Source organism: Myotis davidii, unplaced genomic scaffold (assembly GCF_000327345.1).
Source record: "Myotis davidii unplaced genomic scaffold, ASM32734v1 scaffold1255, whole genome shotgun sequence".
NCBI lineage: Eukaryota > Metazoa > Chordata > Mammalia > Chiroptera > Vespertilionidae > Myotis > Myotis davidii.
In genome coordinates this window covers 80839-93692 of record NW_006286692.1, presented here as the reverse complement: position 1 = coordinate 93692, position 12854 = coordinate 80839, and the positions used below count along the sequence as shown (strand labels likewise).

Here is a 12854-nt window from a genome sequence, read left to right as displayed (position 1 = left end):
TCAGTATTAACGGTTTCACCTGGTTTTAGAAGCTCATAATACACCACACCTTCCTGGTCCCACCAAACGCAGAGCATTGTCTTCTTTATGAAGCGATTTGGCCTTGCAGTGGATGTTGATGGTTGATCTGGATCAACCCATTGTTTTGTGCATTTGGGATTCTCAAAATAAATCCACTTTCATCACCAGTCACAATTTGATGCAAAAAAGACTTTCTTTCATGCTGTTGAAGCAACATTTTACTGATGACTTTTCGGTTTTCCATTGTCTTTTGTTCAGTTGATGTGGCACCCATTTCCCTTCCTTTAAAATCTTTCCTATTGCTTGTAAATGATCGCAAATTGTTTGCTGAACAATGTTTAATTTTTCTGCAAGTTGTTTTTGAGTTTGACACGCACCTTCATTCAATAATGCAGGATCATGCTGTTGAAGCAACATTTTACTGATGACTTTTCGGTTTTCCATTGTCTTTTGTTCAGTTGATGTGGCACCCATTTCCCTTCCTTTAAAATCTTTCCTATTGCTTGTAAATGATCGCAAATTGTTTGCTGAACAATGTTTAATTTTTCTGCAAGTTGTTTTTGAGTTTGACACGCACCTTCATTCAATAATGCAGGAATCCTCAAACTACGGCCCGCAGACCACATGCAAATACAAATATTGTATTTGTTCCCGTTTTGTTTTTTTACTTCAAAATAAGATATGTGCAGTGTGCATAAAAATTTGTTCATAGTTTTTTTATAAACTATAGTCCGGCCCTCCAACGGTCTGAGGGACAGTGAACTGGCCCCCTGTTTAAAAAGTCTTTCACATCGAAATCATCACTTTTAAAGCATTAACCAGTGTTCACAACTATCTTCAGATGGAGCATGTTCACCATAAGCTTCCCAAAGTATATGATAACTTCCAGCAGCTCTTTTCTTCAAAATAATGAATTCAAATTTCCCGCAAATGCTCTATTTTGGCACAAAATTCGACATTTTTAAGCGTAAAAAATCTCTATGATGTTAACACCTTCAGCAAATTTGACATGAAGTTTTGAAGGTTGTTGTCAATACAACAAAATAGCATACATATCAAATAGCATATATATCAACCTATGTGTAACTCCATCTATTGAAAAAAACCTGCATTAACTGGTACACCTGGTATATATATATTAAAATGTTATCAGGATGCAGAATTCCAAATACAGGGCTTCTAATAAGACTTTTAAGCATTTTGTTAAATTGGCATTTGTTAAGAAAAGCCCACTGGTACTGGATAGTGCATAGCAATCACACAAAGACCACCGGTAAATCTGGAAAAATATAAGTATAGAATTGACAAGGCTGGAGAAAGTACACAGCATGCCTGCAGGGCGAACACAGGCAGGACAAGACAGGACGCAGGAAGAGAGTGGCAGTACACAGAGTGTAAGTGTAATTTAGAATCACTAAGCGGAGTGCCTTGGGGTTCTCAAGCTAGGTCCAGATTGTTTAGCTTAAACAAAATCAGCAAGGTTTGGCTAGGTCTTCAGAAGTCTTACATAAGGAGCATACAAAATGAAGACCCTGTAGTGCAAAACAAACAAACAAACAGACTACTGTTCACAAGGACTGCTGGAGATGCCATATAAAAAACTTACATTCACTTGGAACACTGTAAACTCTTGTCTGTGTCCACTAGGGTTTCATGGGAGTTCAGTACAAAACTTTTTAGCTACACAAAATAAATGCCAATGCTGAAACATCATACACTTTTTACTTAAACTTTCAAAAATACTCCTAGATATGTTTTTGTAACCAGCATAATGTCCCCAGCAGGTATGATAAAAGGAAGGAAACATATAAATTATGGGTAAACTCTTTACACATTTATTTAAGGTTTAAGGTCTGTGGGTAAAGGATTGCTAATGATGTCATTCCATTGCATTGATACCTGAAACCTTGAATGAGGTGGGAAACGTTAACTTTGATGGCATATTAATACCTTATTCATTACACATCACTGTTAACATATTTAAATTAGAACACTTTATTGCCCAGTTGGTATGGCTCAGGGGTTGAGTGTTGACCTATGAACCAGGAATCATAGTTTGATACCTGGTCAGGGCACATGTCCAGATTGCAGGCTCAATCCTCCAGTGTGGGCATGCAGGACGTAGCTGATCAATGATTCTCTCTCATCATTGATGTTTCTATCTATTCTCTCCCTCTCCCTTCTTCTCTGAAGTCAATAAAAAAATATTTTTAAAAATAAATAAATAAATAAATAAAACATTTTATGAATGAGAATATATAAAGTCCACACATATTCTATGGAACAAGGAAAACATATGGTAGGTTTTATATGAGACACGAATGTAAACACAATGGAATTGCCATGAGAGATTGTCAAACCCAAAGTCATCAGATTAGGGAGAAAGAAATTCAATAGAATGCACAGAAGACAATTCGCATTACAAAGCATTACAAACCCACTGGTCCAAATACACATCACAAGCATTTACAGAAGCATCAAATGAATTGAGAATTAAATCACATTACTATTTGTGTTTCAAAAAATCACAAATACCGTCATAATAAAAAGGGTACAGTGTAGGAAATTACATTTTTTCAAACATCCATGCCTTTGGTATTTTCATTCATACTAGAAAATCATATAACTTTCCTTACTGGATTCTCTAAAATAAGTATTCTGATTTAAAAGGCATATTTGAAAAGTGTTATTGACTTCATATTTGCATGGTTTCTATTCAGTATAAATTCACTAAAGTTCAGTGAGACTTGATAAATAGTTAAAAGTTTTGCCACATTCTTTAAATTTGTATCATTTTACTCCGGCATGAATTATGTGATATTGACTATGGTTCCAACACTGGGAAAAGGTGTTGCCAAATTCTCTACACTTGTAATGGTTCTCTCTGGTATGAATTACTTGATATTTAGTGAGGTTTGGGCAATGGTTAAAGGTTTTTCCATATTCTTTATATTTGTATTGCTCCTATCCAGTATGAATTCCCCAATATTGAAGAGCAGAGGTTAAAGGCTTTGTCACAATCTTCACATTTGTAAAGCTTCTCTCAGGTATGCAGTCTCATGTTTGGTAAGATTTGAGCAGTGGGTAAAGGCTTTGCCACATTCTCTACATTTATAAGGCTTCCAAGTATGAATTTTCTAATGGTCCATGAGACTTGAAGAAATGTTAAAGGCTTAGTCACATTCTCTGCATTTTAAGGCTTCTCTCCAGTATGAATTCTCTGATGTTGCATAAGTTGTGAGGGCCAGATAAAGGCTTTGCCACATTCTTTACATTTATAAGGCTTCTCTCCAGAATGAATTCTCTGGTGTTGAGTAAGATTTGAGCTCCGGATAAAGGCTTTACCACATTCTCTACACTTATAAGGCTTCTCTCCAGAATGAATTCTCTGATGTCGAGTAAGGGTTGAACACCGGTTAAAGGCAAAGCCACATTCTCTACATTTATAAGGCTTCTCTCCAGAATGAATCATCTGATGCCGAGTCAGATGTGAGCTTGAGATAAAGGCTTTGCCACATTCTCCACATTTATAAGGCTTCTCTCCAGAATGAATTTTCTGATGTTGAGCAAGATTTGAGCTCTGGGTAAAAGTTTTGCCACATTCTTTACATTTATAAGGCTTCTCTCCAGAATGAATTCTCCGATGACTGGTAAGGCTCGAAGATTTGCTAAAGGCTTTGCCACATTCCCTACATTTATAAGGCTTCTCTCCAGAATGTAGTCTCTGATGACTGGTAAGGCTTGAATACCATTTATAGGCTTTGCCACATTCTCCACATTTATAAGGCTTCTCTTCGGTATCAAATGCCTATTGTAGAATAACATGGAAATGCAATTTAGAAACATTATCATATTCTTTTTTTTTACTATATTTTTATTGATTTCAGAGAGGAAGGGAGAGGGAGAGAGACAGAAATATCAATGATGAGAGAAAATCATTGATTCGCTGCCTCCTGCAAGCCCCTTACTGGGGATCAGGCTTGTAACCCAGGCATGTGCCCTTGACCAGAATCAAACCCAGGACCCTTCAGTCTGAAGGCTGCAGCTCTAACCACTGACCCAAACCAGCCAGGGCCATTATCACATTCTTTACATTTGTAAGGCTTCTCTACAATAATGATTTTCTTATGTATACAGACATTGGGTAATTGACTAAAGACTCTCATACTCTGATTACACCTGAAAGGCTCCTCCCCAATATGAGTATTTTCATGTTCAGTAAGATTTAATAATGGTTTGAAAGATGTGTCTCATTCACTGCATTTATCTGTCTTGTCTACAGCATGAATTTTCTGAGGTATAACAATATTTGAGCTTTTATCAAAGACTTTCTGAAATTTATACATTATCTATGAAAACTAAGTTCTCTAATGGTTATTAGAATTTAACCCTTTCTTAAATTCCTAGATTTACAGCACTGACTTCTCTATTCATTATATGCACTCTAGTAATCAATGAAGATAGAAAAGCCTTTAGTTCAAGTTCTAATATCATTGCACATGTAAAGTTGTGTCCAATCACCTATTCTGATACCTATAAAGCCATATGGTTGAATATAAAACCAAACACATTTATGAAAATTATAGCATCTGGAAATAGAAAGAATATTTTTCTGTGAAGGAATAATTCAAACTTGGTTAAGGGATTTACAAATTCAGTCACAATTTCCATCTTTGTGTTTTAAATGATTTATTTTTACAAACATTTAACTTAAATCCTACATTAAATCATCCAAAGACTTATTTACACAATGGACTAGGTGACTTCTCTGGTGCTCTCAATTTCATTTCAGAAAATATGTATTTTTAAAAGGTTTCCTTTGGTGTTTGCATTCAGAATCACATTGTTCTTCCAAGGTAACTCCAAGTAAAAATTTCCAAAATCTTTTATATCCTTAACCTCTTTTGGCAGCAAGGATATTGTATGGGTGATTGTTCCAGTTTGGTTATATGCATCATAACATCTTTTTTCTCTTCATATTGCCCCAGACATTCCAAAACTTTGACTAAGTATAAATTCTCAATGCCACACATTGTACACCTTACCTGTAGCATATTCCAATATGAATTTTCAATGTCTGGTTTTGGTAACAAGCCCTGGGTGACTTGAGAAGACATAACTGAAATATAACAAATGAATTATAACACACTACATGCAGATAAGTATTCTTCAAATGTAATGTACAGAATTAATACCTGTCAAATGACTTCAGTGAGGTGGCAGGAGGAATCACCTACATTTTTTCTCCATGAAGATGGAAACTTAATAACAATGACTGACCCAATTACCTTTCAGAGTACTTAAGAGGTCAAAGACCACAGCACACCCCAGAGGGGAAAAACAGAAAAGGGTCATGTCAAAGAGGGAAGAAAAGTTGCTTGTATTTGCTCCCAATACCTGGTCACCCTTCCTGGCACACTACACAATGACTGTGGGATACCTCCCCAGCCTCAGTTTCTTCGTGCACTGTAGGTCCAACTCAGAATGGTCTGGATTTTTTGCAACTACCTGTGGAACTTGCTTCTGTTTTAAATGACACAGATTGCTAAGGAAATGGCAATTTACCATGAACACATTGTAGTGGCTGCTAAGAAAGAAAGTAATTATTCAAGCACCAAAGAGACTGTTGTGCTGAAGAAAGACATCAGGATTGGGAATATCATGTGCTCTAAATAAAAGCAAAATATGTTTTAAACTGGGAAGTTACACAAAACTCACACATGCAGGCTTCTGGTCAAGATGGTGGTGTATGTAATTGCAGCACTGGCATCCTCCCACAGCCACACTAAATAAAACAACTAAACTACCGGAAAACCATTGTTCAGAATGTCCAGAAACCTAGCTGAATGAAAGTTCTACAACTAAAAACATAAAGAAGAAGCCTCAGACAGACTGGTATCAGGTGCAAAGTCACAGAACGGGCTGGGACCAGAAGATGGATGAAAATCACAAGAAGTATTTCAGCTGCAGAGGTGAAGAGTGAAGGGTCCCAGTCCCACAGAAGGCCCGCCAGCCCAGGGTTCCAATGCCAAGAAGAAATGTCCCCATTACTATGGCTGTAAAAACTAGGGAGGCTTGTGACTGAGTGAGATGGAGAGCTGATGGAGTCTCAGGCCCGTGGTCGGCAAACTGCGGCTCGTAAGCCACATGCGGCTCTTTGGCCCCTTGAGTGTGGCTCTTCCACAAAATACCACAAAATACCACATGCATCACAAAATACCACGTGCAGGCGTGCACGTACAGTGCGATTGAAATTTCGTGGCCCATGTGCAAACACGGTATTTTGTGGAAGAGCCACACCCAAAGGGCCAAAGAGCCACATGTGGCTCGCGAGCCACAGTTTGCCGACCACTGCGGCAGTTCCCTTTAATGGGCTCATGCTCTGACTTACTCAGACTCATGCCCTCTGAGCTCCAGAACTGGGCAGCAGTGTGAAAGGCACCGGGACACACAGGGAAGAACAACAATATCTGGCTTAAGGATGAGGCCTGAAGAAGGAGCTTTTTCCCAGACATAAGTCTTGGGAGAAGTCATTCTTCCTTTTCTAAAACCCTTCACGCACAGAGCGGGCAGACAGGCTCCATAGCTGAGTATCAACCTGGCTCAGACTTTTCATCCACCCTGAAGATTTCCTAAGACCCTGCCCCATGAACTTGCAGGCCCGCCCAATCTGTTTCAAGTGGTTTTCCATGGAAACAGCCTGAATAAGCTTATGCTTCAGTCTTTACTACAATGTCTCAAAGAATCAGCATCTGGCCTCAGTGTGTCTTGTACCTCTTGCTAAGTGGCCCCAGCCCCAAAACTATATAATGTTTAATTACTGGGGTGTCCACCTAAGACACATGTAATATTGATGTCAAGTGTAAATAAAATATTAAACACACACACACACACACACACACACACACCAATTACACTTTCCAGAATAGGTTTGACAGGCCATTAAAAACCTACCATAGCTGATTGTTACTTGTGTTCTCTTGTACAAAGGAAGCTCATAAAGAAAGGGATGACGCCTGCTTCTAATGGGCTTACATAGTAACAAAAAATCACAAGGCTTATGAAAAAACAGAGAAACAGTCCAACCAGAGGCACAAAGTAAGTCTCCAAGCGTTGGTCCTAACTTAATGGCAATCTGTTAATTACCTGACAAAGAATTCAAAACAACCATCTTAAAGAGGATCAGTCTGAACATAGAAGAAAAAACACAGAAACCTAAATTACCATCAAAACTATGCATGACAAAAAACTAAATTACCATTAAAACTATGCATGAAAAAAAATACAAAGGCAGAAAGTGTAAGAAAGAACCAAACAAATATTGGAAGTTGAAGTACTCAGTACCTGTATTTAAATATACAATAGAAACATCAGCAACAGACTTGGTCAAGCAGAAGGAATAATAGGACAGCTTGGCCACCTATTCCCAGCGCTCCTGGGATGTGGGAACCAAATTCCAGCATCTCAACCACTTCTTAACAAGCTACTTACATGAAGCAGAAAAGGGAATTGGTTTAACATAACATTCCTCACCAATGTGCAGTTTCTCAGCGTCCGCAAGAAATGCAAGAGTAGCCAGGTCATGCCACCCTCACACTACTAGGGCAGGTCTTTGGCTCTCACTGCAAATGTGATGGCAGATCAAAGGAGCACAAGGAGAACCCTTACATGATGCCAGAGAGTAAATGTTGAAGAGGCTCTGTCCCTTGAAGACAGAAATAGAAGTAAACCTGACCCTCTCCAAAATCATTTCCCATTGAAGCCAATCTTCCCAAAACATATTTTAAAGCTTGCCTTCCTCTGTGACTTTTGACCTCTCACCTGGGTTGTCTGCTACCTTCATTCCCCCCTACCTGGCTGGCTGGATATTGTTTCTTTTCTCTTCAACTCCCAGGGCTCCATCATGTGCTCCAAAAAGGTGACCAGGTCTGGCTTAGACATAACAAGACCTGTTTATTTTAAAAAAAAAAAAGGAACATGAGATTTTAATGGAGATTTTCCAATTTCCAATCCAGCCCTGGGTTCAAGTAAGAAGATAGGACATTGTAGAATATCAGAATATTTTAGAAAATTATTTCCCAAAATTTTATTTTCTGACAGCACCTTTATTATACCAGAGACATTTAGTTTCCAAATCCTGAGTTCCACTTCCATATACATCAGGAAGCCTTTCTGTTGTGCACCAGCAAAACCCCAATTGCTTTCCTTGGGAACACAGATCTGAAACTCTCATACAAAGCAGAAGCTCACCACTGACACTGTACTAATGAAGAAAACAAAACCCTGCGGGTGGAGGAGAAATTCTGGTAGGAAGTGGTCCTCACCCAGGAATACCAGGTTCCTGTAGTTCTGCAACATCACGTCCCTGAACAGTTTCCGCTGAGCTGGGTCCAGGCACGCCCACTCCTCCTGAGAGAATTCTATGGCCACATCACTGAAGGTCAACTGACCCTGAAATTGAAAGATACAAAGCAAAACAAAAATTAAAACATTACTCAAGTAAACATGGACAGAGGTCACAATGTGACCCAATAAGAACACAGAGTGAACAGAACTGGTTTTGACCTAAGAGCACCCTGAATTACCCAATAAGATCATTTTGACCTTCTCCAGTGTATTTTGAGAAAGGAGGATGACATATCATTTACAAAACCACTGTAGAGGCTTACTTTTCTGGAAGAGAAATTTTAAACATAAACGCATCAACACAGGCATATTCATTTTTGAGTGCTATATTTGAATCATAGAGGATCAAGTGTATATAGTTCTTAGGTAGAGAAGTCATTCTGAATGAGCACACCAAAGTACTTCTAAAATATCAAATTGCAAAACAAGGAACTGGGGATCCACAGAATTCAGACCCTGATTCAGGAATGCTGGGGTGGGTCCTGAGTTTCCAGCTCACTTGAAACTATGGACACCAATGAGTCTGCTGCATGTGCCACACCTTTAGACAGGACAGAGAAAGAAAATACAGGAAAGAAATTCATATGCAGGACTTTGAGTGAAGTATTTTACTGAATTTACAGAGCTCATACATTAGTAAGCCTAGCAATCACAATCCTTCTTTAATGATAACTGTGTACTAGATATTATTCTAACCATTTTATATATATATGTAAATTAATAAATCTCATGACAAATCAGAGAACAAGGAAAATATTCTTCTTTTTGTAACAGAATATTTTGTAAACCATCCAGCAAATGGTGGAGCTTGGATGAAAACAATGTACAAATGCAGCCATCATCACGTTCAGTGTTGTTACTATAGAAACAAGAAGGTAAGAAAGAGCTCAGATAATGTTAAGATTTTCTGCAAAAAGACAAGACATAACAATGGAAATGATATACATATTAAATGTGACACAAATGATACATTTTCATGTCAAGAAAATTAGCCTGAAATAAAATCAAGATTAATTCCAATTGTGTTAATCTCACAAATCTCTTCATGGATGAGTCTTTGCATTTTACAAACACAAAAGAGAGGTAAACACACAATGATGTAAACTAAGGTAGAGCTATTCTTTCATATTAATTACTATTTTTGTTTTAATCTTCACCTGAGGATAATTTTCCGTTGAGTTTAGAGAGAGTGGAAGGGAGGGGGAGAGGAAGAGAAAGAGAGAGAGAGAGAGAGAGAGAGAGAGAGAGAGAGAGAGAGACATTGATTGGTTGCTTCCGGCACACACCCTTACATGGGTTGGGAATCAAACCTTGGTCATACCTGTGCATGGCAGGACACTCCAAACCACTGGTGTACACTGGCTGGGGCACCTTTTATTTCTTGGATAATTTTTATCTCTTGTGCTGATTTGTATTTTATAAATTTAATACTCTTGAACATCCACTTGATTCTTATAAACTTTTATGAAAATACAATGTAGCATTAAAGAAGAGAGTGTTTGTGATGTTTGTTGAATACAATAAACATTTACAGGTTTGAGGCCTCACTGATAAAAGCCTCTATTTGCAAAGGTAGTATTGCCAGTGAACAATAACAACAAAAAGGCCTTTATTTCTCAAAGCAACCTACAAATAAAGAGAAACTGAAAAGAGAAAAAGGTTCCAGATGAAATGTGATTGCTTATGTGTAACTCTCAAAAATTTTTCCAGCCCGGCTGGTATGGCTCAGAGGTTGAGTGTTGATCTATACACCAGGAAGTCACGGTTCAATTCCAGGTCAAGGCATATGATTGAGTTGTGGGCTTGATCCCCAGTGTGGGATGTGCAGGAGGCAGTCAATTGGTGATTCTCTCTCATCATTGATGTTTCTATCTCTCCCTCCCAATCTCTTCCTCTCCAAAATCAATAAAAATATATTTAAAAATAATTTGTCCAAGACCCTTATTAAAGATAGAGAAAAAATATTAAATCTATAGTTCAAGAATCTGGCAGAGAACACCTGCACCAAATGAAAATAAAGTTCAAAGGAAGTGACATCAGGTGACTGAAGCACATAGAAGAACAGATTATCAATAACTTTAGTGTCCACATATACCTCCCACATTCTGTAAATCTAACAGTGCATTTAAAGAGTAAGGCTTTCAAGAAAATGGCAGCCAATTAGGCAAACTTGTGGTGCATCTTGTCCCAGCAAGACTGGAAATACAACTAAAATGGAGAATATTGAGGTTAAAAATGGCAGCAGAGTGAGTGAATGCTGCATGGACATGCTCCCAGGAACAAACTGGAATTACAACTGAAACACACACAAAAAACACCCTGAATAGTTAACAGAAGACTAGCAGGAGAGAAACCTGATCCCCAAGGATGGAAAGCGGAGGCAGCATAGATAGGTAGGAGCGGCTGAGGTGTGAAGGGGCTGACCAGGCGCCCACTGAAAGCAGCTGAAGTCCCGAAGAGATATCTCAGCTATGGAGGGGTTGCCACAGAGGACTCTGGGAACTAATCCCCAAGCTGGGCCCCCCAGAAGAGAGCACCAGAACTGAGAAGGGTACCTACCCAAATAACATCTAGCTGTGAAAAGCAGGAGGGTTGCTGTCTGCCAGGGAGAGATGGCTGGAAAATCAGGCACCCTCTGCTTTCAGTGGGCGCCTCGTCAGCCCCTTCACACCTCAAATTCCCTGTGCAGCCACCCACCTTGTACTTTGGCAGAGGGAGGGCAGAGTGGACTAGAGCTGTGTGAGCAGAAGCCAGGATTGGGGACTTGGAGGTTAGCGCTCAGAATGCAGACAGGAAACTGTGCGGAGTTATTCCCTCATGCAGCGGAGGACACCTTTCCCACACAGACATTTGCTTTACCTGGGGGGAAGACAGTTGACCCACCCTATTGGAAAACACTTTGTCCTGGGGCCACCTAAGATATTAAAAATAACAAAGAGCCTCCAGGCAGAAGCAACTGCCCCACCTGCTGAAAAAATCTCTCACCACACCTGAGGACAAGACAAGAGGAATCCTATCAGTCTGTAGGCAGAGGCATACTCTGGAGGCTTTGAGTCTTTGCCTGACCTAATTAGTCAGAAACAGTGTTTGAAACTATCCTACATGAGAGATTAAGAGACGTAGAGGATCTACCTAATACATAATCACAATCCAAACAGGCAGCCAAAATGAGGAGACAAAGAACCCCCAAATGAAAGAACAAAAGAATTCTCCAGCAGAAGAGATAAATGAAGCAGATATAAGAAATTAGTTCCAGAGAGATATCTCAGCTGGCGGGGGGGAGGGGGCACTGAGAACTCTGGGATCTAATCCCCACACTGAGTATTCCAGCAGAGAGCACCAGACCTGAGAAGGGTACCCCCATAAACATCTAGCTGTGAAAAGCAGGAGGGTTGCTGTCTGCCGGGGAGAGATGGCTGGAAAATCAGGCACCCTCTTAAAGGGCCAACACTCAAATTCCCTGTGCAGCCACCCACCTTGTACTTTGGCAGAGGGAGGGCAGAGTGGACTTGAGCTGTGTGAGCAGAAGCCAGGATTGGGGACTTGGAGGTTAGCGCTCAGAATGCAGACAGGAAACTGTGCGGAGTTATTCCCTCATGCAGCGGAGGACACCTTTGCCACACAGACATTTGCTTTACCTGGGGGGAAGACAGTTGACCCACCCTATGGGAAAACACTTTTTCCTGGGGCCACCTAAGATATTAAAAATAACAAAGAGCCTCCAGGCAGAAGCAACTGCCCCACCTGCTGAAAAAATCTCTCACCACACCTGAGGACAAGACAAGAGGAATCCTATCAGTCTGTAGGCAGAGGCATACTCTGGAGGCTTTGAGTCTTTGCCTGACCTAATTAGTCAGAAACAGTGTTTGAAACTATCCTACATGAGAGATTAAGAGACGTAGAGGATCTACCTAATACATAATCACAATCCAAACAGGCAGCCAAAATGAGGAGACAAAGAACCCCCAAATGAAAGAACAAAAGAATTCTCCAGCAGAAGAGATAAATGAAGCAGATATAAGAAATTTATCTGAAACAGAGGTAAGTGTAATGATGGTAAAGATGCTTAACAGCATGACAAAAGATATAGTAACTATGAAAACAGAAATAAAGAATGATATAGCACAAATAAACACAATGCAAGGAATACAGAGCAGATTAGGGAACCTCCTGTTTGCTTCAGCTGCCTGGCTGTCGGCTGCCATTTTGGTTGGAAGTTAATTTGCATATCGCCCTGATTAGCCAATGGGAAGCGTGCGGAGGTATGTTAAATCAGTGAATTAGAAGACAGGGTATAAAAAATTTACTCAATCAAAGAACTGAAAAGAAAAAACAATTAAAAAACAGGAGGACAGCTTAAGGGAGCTGTGGGACAACAAGAAACACAACAATATTAAAATAGCAGGTGTTCCAGGAAAGGCAGAAAA

General features: G+C 39.6%; 1 protein-coding gene across 1 annotated transcript in view; it reads right to left on the bottom strand.

Moving 5' to 3' along the window:
• Positions 1–2246: 2246 nt before the first annotated feature.
• The window catches only part of LOC102757963 (zinc finger protein 253-like), an 18587-nt gene continuing 7979 nt past the window's right edge, over positions 2247–12854 (bottom strand). Inside the window, exons 4-7 of the mRNA XM_015560599.1 lie at positions 8346–8472; positions 7875–7970; positions 5067–5140; positions 2247–3829 (exon numbers count right to left, since the gene is read on the bottom strand). Of these exons, the coding sequence (XP_015416085.1) occupies positions 3215–3829; positions 5067–5140; positions 7875–7970; positions 8346–8472 (912 nt within the window). The 3' untranslated portion in view covers positions 2247–3214. The remainder of the gene's footprint in view (positions 3830–5066; positions 5141–7874; positions 7971–8345; positions 8473–12854) is intronic.